The sequence below is a fragment of the Saimiri boliviensis genome, chromosome 2 (genome assembly GCF_048565385.1).
Source record: "Saimiri boliviensis isolate mSaiBol1 chromosome 2, mSaiBol1.pri, whole genome shotgun sequence".
In the NCBI taxonomy this organism is placed as follows: domain Eukaryota; kingdom Metazoa; phylum Chordata; class Mammalia; order Primates; family Cebidae; genus Saimiri; species Saimiri boliviensis.
Genome location: NC_133450.1, coordinates 22,198,733 through 22,212,803, shown reverse-complemented (window position 1 = coordinate 22,212,803; position 14,071 = coordinate 22,198,733). Strand labels below are relative to the sequence as shown.

The window sequence follows — 14,071 nt, the reverse complement described above, 5'->3', positions numbered from 1 at the left end:
TACAAATGGTCACTTTAACATACAAATTATCTATCCTTGGGATCATTTTAAATTTTCTTGAAATACCAAGTCGGTGGAGAAACTTAGCTTCTTTTCAATGAATACCACACTTTTAAAATCCAGATTGTGCCTGGCATTCAGGAGTGTTATATTTTCATTTATATTTGAGAGTGATGGCTGATGAAAAATATTTGCATGAAAATAAAGTTTTCTTTTGTTCTGATAATTTCTTACATACTTCTAGTCATAATAATGTGTAATATATATATGCGATTCACTTTGAAAACAAATATCAGCTGTCACTGAAACAAATATAGATCTGCTCATCTTGGCAGTTAAAGGGGCTGTTTTCCTGACACACTTTGTTTTAAAATGTGCATGTGAAATGTTAGTCCGAACCTCTGCAAAGGAAGTTTTTGCATATGTAGTTAGACATTAATACATGCTACACATATAAAGAATTGTGTTTTTCATTTATAGGCCCGCATGCATACTTCCAAAACACTGTTTGAAGAATGAACATGAAGAACAAAGAAGGAAGGGAAAAACAAAGAAAAAATGAACAAAAAAAAATCCTATATATAATAATAAAATACTTGTTTCCTTGAGGCATCAACAGCTCTTTAAATAAATCATCAGATCATCACCAGATCACTGGCAGAAGTTTCCAAAACTTCCCAATAGTACAGAGACAAAATGGCTTTAGTGGCAAAACTTTCACATGTAAGGTAAAAATTAATCTAATATGCAGAAAAGTAACAAATCCTTAAGAGTAGCAAGAGTAATAATTTATAATCTGAGTTGAATGCTAAATAATACATTTTGAAGTCATCTTTGATTTACTTTTTCTGTGCCATTGACGACTCATGAAAAGTAAGCCTCACCTAGAAAACAGAAACTGAAACTTCAAACACGGAGAGACAGGAAAAAAAAAACAAAAAAAAAAAACCCACAACAAACCCACCAATGCTACCTCCGTAAAATAAAACAGAAGCAAGATGAATAGTGTCAAGACAGTCAGCTAACCAACAAACCGAATGCACAAGAGAAGAGTAAACAGGGTACTACTGTCATCTTATTCGAAGGCAGGAAGACGGACTAGAAAAGGTCTTAGGAGAGATCGGCTACCACAGACAAATGAAGCCACACTCTATCTGTTAAATCTAAATTCTAACATTAAAACTCCTGAATCCCGGAGTTAGTTTAATGTCACTGACATTAACTAGCTTAGTTATTGTCATTTTATTCAAATGGATGCCATTTGATTAGGTAAGTATTGAGCATTATTTTAGGAGAAAAACCAAACCCAACTCCTATTTGCTTAGGTACCATGTCCCATGAACAAAAAAGAAGAGGGCAAAGTATTTTTGAGATAGTCCTTAAGTGAAGCCCTAAGAACTAAGTTATTTGAAAGATACCATTCGCAAACTGCTGGAAGCAAATGACCCAGGGTAAAATGAAGTGGAAACAAGCCAAGAAAAGGAAATTAGAACATCAACAATAAAATAAAAGGCGAGTGGTAAACTAGTAAGAAGTGTGTTAATATATGAGGAACAAGACTGCACTTTCCGTTGAACCTTAGGTAGCACACACAGTTTTAAGAAATGTTTTCTCAAAGCACATACTCCATGGGGGGAAGGAAAGTTACATATAAAAATGTTGCTAAAAGAAAAATTAGGGTGGATGGCTGAAGAAAAAAGTGAAAACTGACAGTTATCTTAGGTGGTTTTTCAACTTTTAAATAAATTATAACAGTTCCTTCTAAAGGAAGTGTGGCTGCTACCATGGATTACATTTATTTTGAAGTGGGGAGAAGGAACAGCGGTGGAGACACCAATGTACTGTACCAAATCTCTACGTGTAAGAGACCAAACAAGTCTTTGTATTTACAAGAGCTGCCTAAAGCACATTACACTTAGCGGAGTAAAATTTCCTAGCTTTCACGGATACGCTTTCATACATATGGTTCTCTTGGTGACCAACTCTTCGAATTTGAAAGCAATTATCTGGGAGAAAAGTTTTGCTTACCAGGTTTCCCATAATATTCTAAACATAAAAAAGGTATACAACTTCACATTTAAAAGCCTTCACGTTCATTATAGACTAAATCTAGTTCTAAATACTACCCCAACTTCAAAAATCAAAGCAGTAACTCTACAAGCAATAAACTTTTCAAGTTTTCTGGCAGATTCTGGGAAAAAGCATAAAGGTTAATATGAACTGACATCAGCAGGTGTAGAAAACCTGCTGAGATACAAATGGAGTCTCAGACAAGATACAGGCTGGTGAACGCCACCATCTGACAATAAAATGAAATACAAATTCAGTTTAAGCTTCAATTCTTTTGTGTGTGATTATGTGAAACTCTTCAGTTTTCCTTTTTTTCCCCCATACTATTTAACCAGACAATCCTGAAGCATAGTAGCCTTGATTTTCCTAATGTTATCAGTGAGAAAATGGTGAATATGATAGCTCTGCAGTGGCTGGCAATTGTAATATAAAACTATCAGAAACAAAAAGACACCTGAACAGTACAGAACAGTAAAACAGGTTTTGGCTTTCATCAACCACTGAGTTTTTTTTTGTTTCTGAGACGGAGTCTCGCTCTGTTGCTCAGGCTGGAGTGCAATGGTGCAACCTCGGCTCACGGCAACCACTGCCTCCTGGGTTCAAGTGATTCTCCTGCCTCAGCCTCCTGAGTAGCTGGGATTACAGGTGTGCGCCACCACACCTGGCTAATTTTTGTATTTTTAATAGAGACAGGGTTTCACCATGTTTGCCAGGCTAGTCTCAAACTCTTGACTTTGTGATCCGCCTGCCTCGGCTTCCCAAAGTGCTAGGATTACAGGTGTGAGACACTGCACCCGGCCATCATCAATCACTGAGCTTAATCCATCTTTGATTCTCTGAGTTTTAGTATTGTAACAGTAGTCACTGTAAGCCATACCCTGGCAATGATATTTCCTATTTAAAGAATTGAGGAAGGCGATGTGTTCTTTGTGAAAAAAGAAATGCAAAGTAAAATAAATTCTGGGAATAAATGCTTCAACTTTAGGAAAAGTGTGTCTGTCTGTGATCGTGGTACCCCATCCAGAGTTCGTTTTGTTTTTTAATTTCTCCCATTTAGTCCATCCTCTGGCTTCTGGATCAAAGCTCTGTGTAGTCAAAACAAATAAGCAAATTACAGAGTAGGTGGGGCAAATTCACATTGGTGCAAGGAGTCACAAGGTTTTACATATGTATATTCCATTCCAAAGAAGTAAAGCTCACAAAAAACTCCTTAACAAGGCCTTTCAGTCTTTGAAGGAGAGGAGTATGGTATACAGTGTGACAATCACCAATAAGAGCCTCCTAACCTTCCCTTTTAAAATAACGAATATGCTAAATATGTATAATTGCATGTGGACTGGTAAAAGTTTCTCAGTAGTCGCAGTTCCAAAAACACTTTGAAGATGTCTTTTTTTTTTTTTAAATTAAAAGGTAAGTTCTATTTTCCGACTTTCGAACACATTTAAACTTGCAACTAACTGGATTTTCCTTTTTGCACTGATCAGTTTTTAGTGTCGATGCACAATACCTTAAAGATGGTTGATATTAAGAACTTATGCACATTGAAATAATGACCAAAAGGATCCAAGAAAGATAGCTGGATACAGCAGATGTTACTTTGAGTGTCTCACATGTTTCCAGAAAAGAAAAAAGAAAAAGCCACTGAGAGTTGTTATTCCATATGGCACTGAAACAAACATTCAGCTTAGTTTAGTTAAGAGTTACTTATCCCTGAAAATAAAGGCATCAGATTCTAAGCAGCTTTAGGAATTCAATGCTTCCTTGTGCCGTGCCTCTTTCGGGAGGTGATCACTGATCCAAAGTCCTAAATCAAATGCAAGTGTTCCCAGTAGATAACTTCCTTCACTGTCACCGATCAAGGCTGGACCTGGTGGCTGTTACTGTGGTGGCTGCTGCTCCGGTGGCGCCTCCTGCTGGGGAGGAGCTGGCCGTGGTCCTGGAGGCCTGGGTGCAGGCATGTCTTGGTGCTGCCTTTGCCTGTAAGCTATGACTGTTCCCAAAAGCAGTGCAATGATGGTCATGAGGTAAAGGTCCCACTCAGGGCCCAAAACCTGGTCCATATCAAGTTGGGTGAACATATCTCGAATCTTAATGAAAATAATATGGAAACCATTATTATCACTAAAATGTCAGGCAAAAAACTAGGAAAGTTATATCACCAGAGATAAGTATAGAAATTAAAATAATTGGGCCTGGTGCCGTGGCTCACGCCTGTAATCCCAGCACTTTGGAAGGCTGAAGTGGGTGGATCACAAGGTCAGGAGTTCATGACCAGCCTGATCAATACAGTGAAACCCCATCTCTACCAAAAAAAAAACCCAAAAAAACAAAAATAGCCAGGCGTGGTGGCATGCGCCTGTAGTCCCAGCTACTTGGGAGTCTGAGGCAGGAGAATCAATCGCTTGAACCTGAGAGGCGAATATACAGTAAGCCAAGATCGTGCCACTGCACTCTAGCCTGGGTGACAGAGTGAAACTTTGTCTCAAAAAAACAAAAAAAATTCAAAAATAAATAAAATAATTGGTTTTAAAAACATTTTGCTCTGTGTGTGTGTGTGTGTGTGTGTGTTGTTTAAAGGGGTTTTAAAAGCCTTTAATTAAAGCTCAAAATGTGTGTGTTTAAAGGGGCTTTAAAAGCCTTCAACTGAAGCTCAAAATAATGTGTCTGACGAACTGACCTATTAATGCATAACAGTTGATATTCAATATAAAATGTCTGACAGTGTTCTTTCCATCAGTAATCCAATCCACTAATTTTAACCATTTTTCACACAAAATATTTGAAAAAAAAAGTCACTAGGGCCAGGTGCAGGGGCTCACGCCTTGTAATCCCAGCACTTTGGGAGGCCGAGGTGGGTGGATCACTTGAGGCCAGAAGTTCAAGACCAGCCTGGCCAACACAGCAAAATCCTGTCTCTACTAAAAATAACAAAAATTAACTGGGCATGGTGGAGGGTGCAGTGAGCCGAGACTGTGCCACTACACTCCAGCCTGGGTGAGATAGTGAGACTCTCAAAAAAAAAAAAAAAAGAAAGAAAGAAAAAAACAGTGGCAAGCCAAGGGTAGAAATTAGTATCTTGGCACAGGGAACCTATTGGCAGTGAAAGCACACCAGCTGGAAAGCTCTGTTCCATGACAGTGGGGCCATTTCACTATTCCCATGTAACTGAAAATAGCAGGAACTCAAATATTTAATAGCTGAACGAATAATGCTTCTCAATTAGTATTTAACTAAAACACAAAATATTTAACACATGAATTTAAACTTAAGAGTTATGTTCTTAGCCTATGACATTCGAATTGTTCTAGTATCACTTATTTCTGATACTTTCTGACTTCTATTATACTTACCCATTAAGAAAGTAAATGTAGGGTATAATTTTAAAAATGAAATTACATTCGAAAGATCTCTGTAACACATTAGTAGGTACAGGTGCTAAATTTTTCTGAGAAAAAAAAAAAAAAAATGACAAGAAACCACTAACTGTGTTCGCTGGGGAAGAATCCGGGATGGGAGATTTGTGTTATTCTGCACTGTTTGACTTTCTTACGATCGATACTTATTAGTCTTGGACTCTCCTTTTCTTTTTAGTTGGAATAGCTAGGTGGTAGGCTTATGGGGCATATTACTCTCTTCTTTATACTTCTGTATTAAAAAAAGAGAGATATAATATACCCAGTACATCATACTGGAAGATGAAATCCTAGACTATAACTAACAGTTAGTAATAAAAATTATGAGAGATAAGGGTTTGAAATAGTACTAAGAGAAACAGTAGGCTGCCACATGGTCAGCTTTTTTAATTTTTTTATTTTTTATTATTTTTTTTGAGATGGAGTTTTGCTCTTGTTACCCAGGCTGGAGTGCAATGGCGTGATCTCGGCTCACTGCAACCTCCGCCTCCTGGGTTCAGGCAATTCTCCTGCCTCAGCCTCCTGAGTAGCCGGGATTACAGGCACATGCCACCATGCCCAGCTAATTTTTCGTATTTTTAGTACAGACGGGGTTTCACCATGTTGACCAGGATGGTCTCGATCTCTTGACCTCGTGATCCACCCGCCTCGGCCTCACAAAGTGCTGGGATGACAGGCTTGAGCCACCATGCCCAGCATGGTCAGCTTTTTAATTAAAGAAATAAAGATTGTTTCAACTGGCAGTGGTTACAGCACACCTGCATCATGATACCATTTGATTATAGCAACTGACATTACACATGTATAAGCAACTGGGAGGAAAGAGCCCCGTAAGACCAGTGCTCTAGAGTCCTATCTGTGGAGGACTTCAGTTGCATGGACTAGACAAGTCCATTTCTTTTTATTGATGTTGGAGCAGCATGGACTACATTTATGCCTGTGACAAACACGAGGGAAAGCCTGTTCTTGAATGTAATACTCAAAGACATTAACAAAAGGGTGAAACATCATCCTTTTTTGGTCTTGAATAAACTTTTCTGGTCCTGAATAAGCCTATGTTAGAAACAATGTCTCTGAACATCTTAGGGTTTTCAGAGTCAAATGCTGCACCAGTTAATCCATTCTAGGAACTACAGTACTGGAAACAAAATGTAAAGCTGGCAGAATCCAAGAGTACCTACATACCGGTATTGGCAACTAAAGTTGGCAATTCTGAAGAAAACAGGTAACCACTTCCTATTTAGGTTCTCCCATTAGCCTATTTAAATAATTCAAGCTATTTTTAGAGAAGAAAACTCGGGTGGTGTTTTCAACTTAATGTTTCACTATCAGAAGAATCTGAAATACAACAACCCGGGCAGGCTCTCAAGTTCTTTTTTTCTTTTTCTTTTTAAGGAACTGGTTTGAGCCACTGCCAAGTGGTCATCTGATTTAATGTTTACTGAATTTAAGTACTGTTTCAAACGGCTGTTGATCTGTCTCAGTTTTTCCTAAACCAGAAGCCATTTGCATCCATGAAAAATGCTTCAGCGTTAGGAAGTATCAAATGCTACCTACAACTGCAGTAACTGCTTTGTGCCTGCATTTATCCCTCCCCTGATAAGCTCCTCTAGGACCTGAGCTGAGCGGAAGAAGGGAACCCACCTGATACTTGCAGGACGCTTTTCCCTGTGCTTCTCAACTTCTGAACTACAAACCTCCAGGACAGAGCTTTCATCATTTATACTTTGATTAAAAGAGGCATGGACCACTTACATTTGTTTCCCGTATGTACTGCAAGAAATAGACAACACCCAATTTGCAGAGGGCTAGGAAGACTGGAACTTGTGCATCAGGGCTGGCTTCAGCCGCCATGTCATAAAAACGTTTTGCAAGGTGAATATCCTATAATACAGGGAGGAAACAAAAATGCATTTCTTGTCAAAATAAGTAAAAATATTTAGTGTACATATTAGACAAATTTATTCTACCTTTGAGGTTTTCATTTTAAAAATAAGTTTCCCTCACCTAAAGAAAAATGACAAGCTTTACTTGGGTAAAATTTGTTTTTATCTAACTGCTTAATACTGAAAAACTTATTAAAAACTCATTTTTCCCCAATGTAACATCTCATTTGCTGTGTAGATATGCTGGATACAGCCATATATCCATGCATTGACACTATTAACCTAGAGATTTCCGAGGGCAACCTCTGAGACTCACACTAATCTTTTGCTACTTAAAACTTCAGAGGCCGGGCGCGGTGGCTCAAGCCTGTAATCCCAGCATTTTGGGAGGCCAAGGCGGGCAGATCACAAGGTCAAGAGATCGAGACCATCCTGGTCAACATGGTGAAACCCCGCCTCTACTAAAAATACAAAAAATTAGCTGGGCATGGTGGCGCATGCCTGTAATCCCAGCTACTCAGGAGGCTGAGGCAGGAGAATTGCCTGAACGCAGCGGGCAGAGGTTGCGGTGAGCCGAGATCGCGCCATTGCACTCCAGCCTGGGTAACAAGAGCGAAACCCCGTCTTACAAAAAAAAAAAACAAAAAACAAAAAACAAAACAAAAAAAAAACTTCAATCAGGGTAAGCAATGTCTGGTTTCAGTTTGGGACAGTAATCTTCAAAGTGGGGTAGAGACACTCAAGATTTTACAACAGAGGCCAGGCATGGTGCATCACTCCTGTTATTCCAATGCCTTGGGAGGGTGAGGCAGGAGGGTCACTTGAGGCCAGGAGTTCAAGACCAGCCTGAGCAACACAGTGAAACTCTCTACAAAAAAATAAGCCAAATTAGCTGTGTGTGGTGGCAGCTGCCTGTAGTCCCAGCTACCTGAGAGGCTGATGTGGGAGGATTGCTTGAACCCAGGAGGCAGAGGTTGCAATGAGGTGAGATGGCGCCACAGTACTTCAGCCTGGGTGACAGAGAGAGACCCTGTCTCCAAAACAGAAGAAACAAATTTTTTAAGAGGTACTTGCATGGACATGTTAAGGAACTCTATTCTGCAATTCTGCAACTTCCATATGTGCTTTTTCCTAAAAGGGATCTGCTGAGAATAGGCCTGCGTGCACAGCAATGTTTCTCCACTTTGCAAAAGGAGGGCATAACCCTTATCTACCCCACTCTTTCCTCAAGTGCACTGCCTTGGGATGTAAAAATCTCAGGGGCTACCACTGAAAGTGATACCATGAAATACTGGTTCTAAAGAAGGCTCCTTTATTGACTAATTATAAACCCTTATTAGGGCATCTTGTGTTTCCCTGTGTTAGATATATGTCTGTAAAGGGTGAAACAAGTCATTCTTAATTTTGGCCCAGGCTAGAGTGTTCTGAATTCAGATATGTAATAGAATGGCATGGTGGGAATTTTCACTTAAAAATCTCATTTCTACTCCTTATTATCAAAGGATACCAAACTCTTAAGAATTTCATGAGACATGAGTAAGAAAGGCTAAAGACCAAAAATGACTCCCCCTCACCAACGTATTTAAATGCAAGCAGTTACTTTTAGCTATTCCTTATTTTTGTCTTTAGGGTGTGTCAAGAAGAGGATCTTCAAATAATGGTAACAGCATGGTTAGTATCTGATTTTTTAAGAAAAATATAATTCAAATGGTTTTTTGGACTGCTGTATTTTTCAAGCTCATGGATCAAACTTCATGCGACTCATAAACACTCTGTGGATGATTCACTAGGGTCATTAAATAGATTCAACAGTGTGTAATTAAAACTTAACAAATAATATAATTTTTTTCCAATAGTCAATCTTCATATTATTTAATATTTTCCTATGTTAAATGCTAGATTGTTTTTAGTATTAGTAGCATGAATATTTTAAACTTCCAAAAAAAAAAAAAAAAAAAAACCAGAAAACGTGATCCTGGTGTCTTACAAAAAGTAACGGAGTACTGATTTTTATACATGATTATTTATTCTCAAAAGCTAAACACAACTTTGCTCCCTCTACTCTTATCAAAGGAATACTATGCCTTTTATTATATCTTTATTTACAAGAATTTATATTATTAGCTATACATTGTATTACAAATTAAATTAGAAGAGCACATTAATTTTCTTGTTTTATAACCTATTATAAAAACAGATTATTAGTTATAGCATTTTAATCTACAGTCAGTATAGTATTACTAGATGTACTCTATGAAAACCATAACTTACTTATGTATGATCTTTATATTAGTTATGTTAAACTTCAATTGAATTAAAAATAGAGTCAGCTAGGTGCAGTAGCTCACACCTGCAATCTCAGCACTTTTGGAGGCCGAGGTGCTTGAGTACCCAGGAGATCGAGACAAATCTAAGGAAAATAGTGGTACCCCATCTCCATTAAAAAAAAAAAAAAAAGAAAAAAAACCTGTCAGCCTTTCTGATAGAAACTGAGTCTAATATGGGACACTAGATGACTGGTTTGATAATAAAGACAGGCTTCAATTCCTCCATTAAGCGGCAGAGATCTTCCAGAAGTTGAATGTACTGAGTTTGCAGCTCCAGAGCCTTGACTGAACTATATTTAAGTATCTAATATTAGTAATATTTTAAATACTAAGGTAAGTTTAAAATATAAACATTTACATATTGAAATTAAAATAAAATGTCCAAATGTGAACAAAGCAGCAGCCTTTTGTCAAGAAAATAGCGAATTAGCAAAAACGAACTTAACTTTCCCTCAATCCTTAAGCAGAGTTAGGTCAACAAAGGGCCTTTAAGTGGCACAGGAAGGAGTATAATTAACAGTCCATCTCATAAATCTTGGTAAAGCCTTTTCAATACTCTTCCTAGAAAAAGGGAAAAGTGAAAGGCTCCAGTGTCAGGGAACACATGCTTTCACAAGTTTTCGGTTTCTAATTCTTTGCTTTCAATGTAACTGAAGAGGGCCCTAATTAAGTGGTTAGGGGATTGATTATTAGGAATAATTTCTAACGACAAGTTACTCTGATTATTGCCATCTAACTGTTAAGGCAGTTTAAAGAACTATGTGATCATGCTGTAATGAAACTCTTCTCATTTTCATATACGTATTTATGTGAACGACATTCTAGTCATACATTTTAAAAAATGAAAAACAGAATGAATGCTAAATCTACTCAATAATTTTTTAACAAATACTCCATTTTGCTCATTAAGAAACGCATTTTCTGGCCGGGCATGGTGGCTCACGCCTGTAATCCCAGCACTCTGGGAGGCCGAGGTGGGTGGATCACGAGGTCAAGAGATCGAGACCATCCGGGTCAACATGGTGAAACCCCGTCTCTACTAAAAATACAAAAAATTAGCTGGGCATGGTGGCACGTGCCTGTAATCTCCGCTACTCAGGAGGCTGAGGCAGGAGAATTGTTTGAACCTAGGAGGCAGAGGTTGCGGTGAGCTGAGATCGCGCCATTGCATTCCAGCCTGGGCAACAAGAGCGAAACTCCGTCTCAAAAAAAAAAAAAAAGAAATGCATTTTCTTTTTTTTTTTTTTGAGACTGAGTCTTGCTCTGTCACCAGACTTGAGTGCAGTGGTGCAATCTCGGCTTTCTGCAAGTGATTCTCCTGCCTCAGCCTCCCGAGTAGCTGGGACTACAGGTGTGCGCCACCATGCCCAGCTAACTTTTGTCTTTTTAGCAGAGACGGGGTTTCACTATGTTGGCCAGGATGGTCTCAATCTATTTGACCTCATGATCCACCCACCTCAGCCTCCCAAAGTGCTGGGATTACAGGTGTGAGACACTGTGCCTGACCCATTGCATTTTCAATTAATAATATGAAAGCAAAGTTTTATCAAAACATATTTTGTAGATTTGATCAACAATGTATTAAGTGATCAACTGTGACTAGTAATATCTCATGAATTTTTCTTAACACTTAGATCACTGGTAATAAAATTCAAAATGAATTTATATATTTGTTTCAGATAAGTACGACAGAGTGATCAATTAAAAAAACTAAACATTAAAAACAATACATTAGTATTACATTCTACAGAAGTTGTGGTAGAAAATATAAATTTAGGGAAACAGGAAAAGCCATAACAACTTTCAATTAAAGAACTTGCTTGTATATTTCTAAAAAAAATTAATAATGGTGAGTGGGTATTAAATTGTTATTTAGATTCTACAGGATATTTTAAGCATAAATAAATAATTTTACTTAAAAATGTTAATGCTTCAAATAGCTAGAATTTAGACCCTTTGAAACCTAAGAAAAAACTTAAATGCCAACTTAAAAATGCACAAGGGGGTCTGTAGTTTTTCCCGCTTTGTGGGGAAACATAGGCAAAACCGTTAAGTCATGAGTCCAGAGAAGGTCAGACTTCATTAGGAAGGTGTTAAGAATCAGAAATAAATTTATCAGTAGAATACATTTAATTCATTCCAAAATAATTTAGAAATAACAGAATTTGGCTGAAGATTGACAGATAGTTTCTCAAACAAGTAGTAATCAGCAGAGGCAGCATGGCACTTCCATTTTCATGAGTCTGTCTTCAGCTTAATCCCTAAATAGAACAGAGTAGATAGTAGTATCTGTGTGTCTCTGTGTGTCCTGGAAGATGAGAGATGGAAGGGCAGTCTTCTGAAATAGTACAAATCAGTCCCATAATTTAGTGACCTGAAATCCAACTGAATGTCAAGGAAAGTCTATTTTCTATACAAACGCAAGTGTTTTCCCCAATCACAAGTATATTATTCAAACGTGTCTGGAAGCTACACTCACCTGTTTAATGCCCAGTCCTTTCTCATGCATATATCCCAAATTAAACATAGCTTGTGCACTGTGCTGCTGCTCAGAAGCCAGACGGTAATGAATAAATGCAGTTTCATAATCTACGTCGGTGCCAAATCCATAGAAATGGTAGTCTCCGAGCTTAATTCTAGCCACAGTATAGCCTTAAACAAAAGTTAAATGCAAAACTGCCAATAAATAAAGTATGTTTAAAACAGACCAAATTTTTCTTTCCTCCTGTTAACATGCTTACATAAAACAAAGACTTTTAATTTGTAGTACACAAACTTTGTAACAAATCCTTTCAGCCAAGTTATAAAATCCAGTACAGATTTAAACTAGAAGTGTAGCTCTTCTGCAGAAGGCTTTGGAATAGAGAGAGATAAAACCAAGTTGGTGTGTGCTGGGGGATAGGTTCAATATCCCTAATTCAAAAATTTGAAATTTGAAATGCTCTAAAACCTGAAACTTGATGTTCAAAGTCATTAAAGGAAGTGGTCACTGGAGCATTTCAGATTTCTTATTAAGGATGCTCAAACAATATGTGCAAATATTCCAAACACACACACACAAAAAAAACCAAAAAAAAAATCTGAAATATGAAACACTCTGGTCCTAAGCATTTCAGATAAAGGATACTCAAGTTGTACTCCCTTCTTTCACTAACACTCCTAAGTAAATAATCAGGCTCTATTTTATCATGTCATTTACATTTTAAAGTAGTCCAGCTTTGGCTGGGTACAGTGGCTCACGCCTGTAATCCCAGCACTTTGAGGGCCGAGGCGGGTGAATCATGAGGTTGGGAGATTGAGACCAGCCTGGCTAACAAGGTGAAACCGGTCTCTACTAAAACATAAAAAATAAGCCAGGCATGTGGCTTGTGCCTGTAGTCCCAGCTACGGACGCTGAGGCAGGAGAATCACTTGAACCCAAGCGGCGGAGGTTGCAGTGAGCCACGATCGCACCACTGCACTCCAGGTGGGTGACAGAGTAAGAGCCCATCTCAAAAAAAAAAAAAGAGTCCAGCTTGACCATTTAGGCTTAGAGAAGGAACAAGCAGAGAATGTTAAGAGAAACATGTATAAAAAATAAATATTCAAAAGAAAAAAGAGTGAGGGAAAAGTTACAGTCTTTCAGGTTTCAGACTAATGTTCTATCATATATTCTATTTAATTCCATTGAATTCCCATTTCACACAGCATACTGGCCTCAAACTAGAAACCAGAGTGAATCATAGCTTGATGGAAATGTGTAGTACAAAGTCCTTACAATCCAATTTAGAAACTCTGGCTCTAGAAACTTCTATGTTAAGAATAAATACCAGTAATATGCAAACAAATTAATTCACAGTATCTCTCTGCTTAATTATTATATGTTTTGGAGACAGAGTCTCACTCTATCACCCAGGCTGGAGTGCAGTGGCATGATCTTGGCTCACTGTAACCTCCATCTCCTGGGTTCAAGTGATTCTCCTGTCTCAGCCTCCTGAGTAGCTGGAATTATAGGCACCTGGCTAATTTTTTTTTTTTTTGTATTTTTAGTAGAGACAGGGTTTCACTATGTTGGCCAGGCTTGTTTCGAACTCCTGACCTCAAATGATCCTCCTGCCTTGGCCTCCCAAAGTGCTAGGATTACAGGCGTGAGCCACTACACCCAGCCTCTACTTAATTTAAAGGTGATGAATCACATGATTTAATGTTCATGGAAGATAAACAACATAGGGAGGTCCCTGAGTGAAACTCTTATCCTTGAATTATCACTCACCTTGAGAGGCAGCCCTGTTCCAATGTAGCAAAGCTCTGGGATAAGTTTCATTCTCACCTACGATGGTTGCTTCTCCTACAGAAAAAGAAACAAAACAAAAATCAGGCATTTAAGAAAAGGCAC

The 14,071-nt window shown here is 38.2% G+C and overlaps 1 protein-coding gene across 4 annotated transcripts in view; it reads right to left on the bottom strand.

Moving 5' to 3' along the window:
- Window positions 1–3,224: 3,224 nt before the first annotated feature.
- SEL1L (SEL1L adaptor subunit of SYVN1 ubiquitin ligase) overlaps window positions 3,225–14,071 on the bottom strand; it is a 59,203-nt gene continuing 48,356 nt past the window's right edge. The window contains exons 18-21 of one of the 4 annotated variants that reach the window (XM_003924619.4): window positions 13,949–14,023; window positions 12,176–12,348; window positions 7,239–7,367; window positions 3,225–4,157 (exon numbers count right to left, since the gene is read on the bottom strand). In XM_003924619.4, coding sequence (XP_003924668.1) covers window positions 3,948–4,157; window positions 7,239–7,367; window positions 12,176–12,348; window positions 13,949–14,023 — 587 coding nt within the window. In that variant the 3' untranslated portion in view covers window positions 3,225–3,947. The other 3 variants (XM_074392877.1, XM_074392878.1, XM_010335349.3) reach the window with 3 other exon arrangements.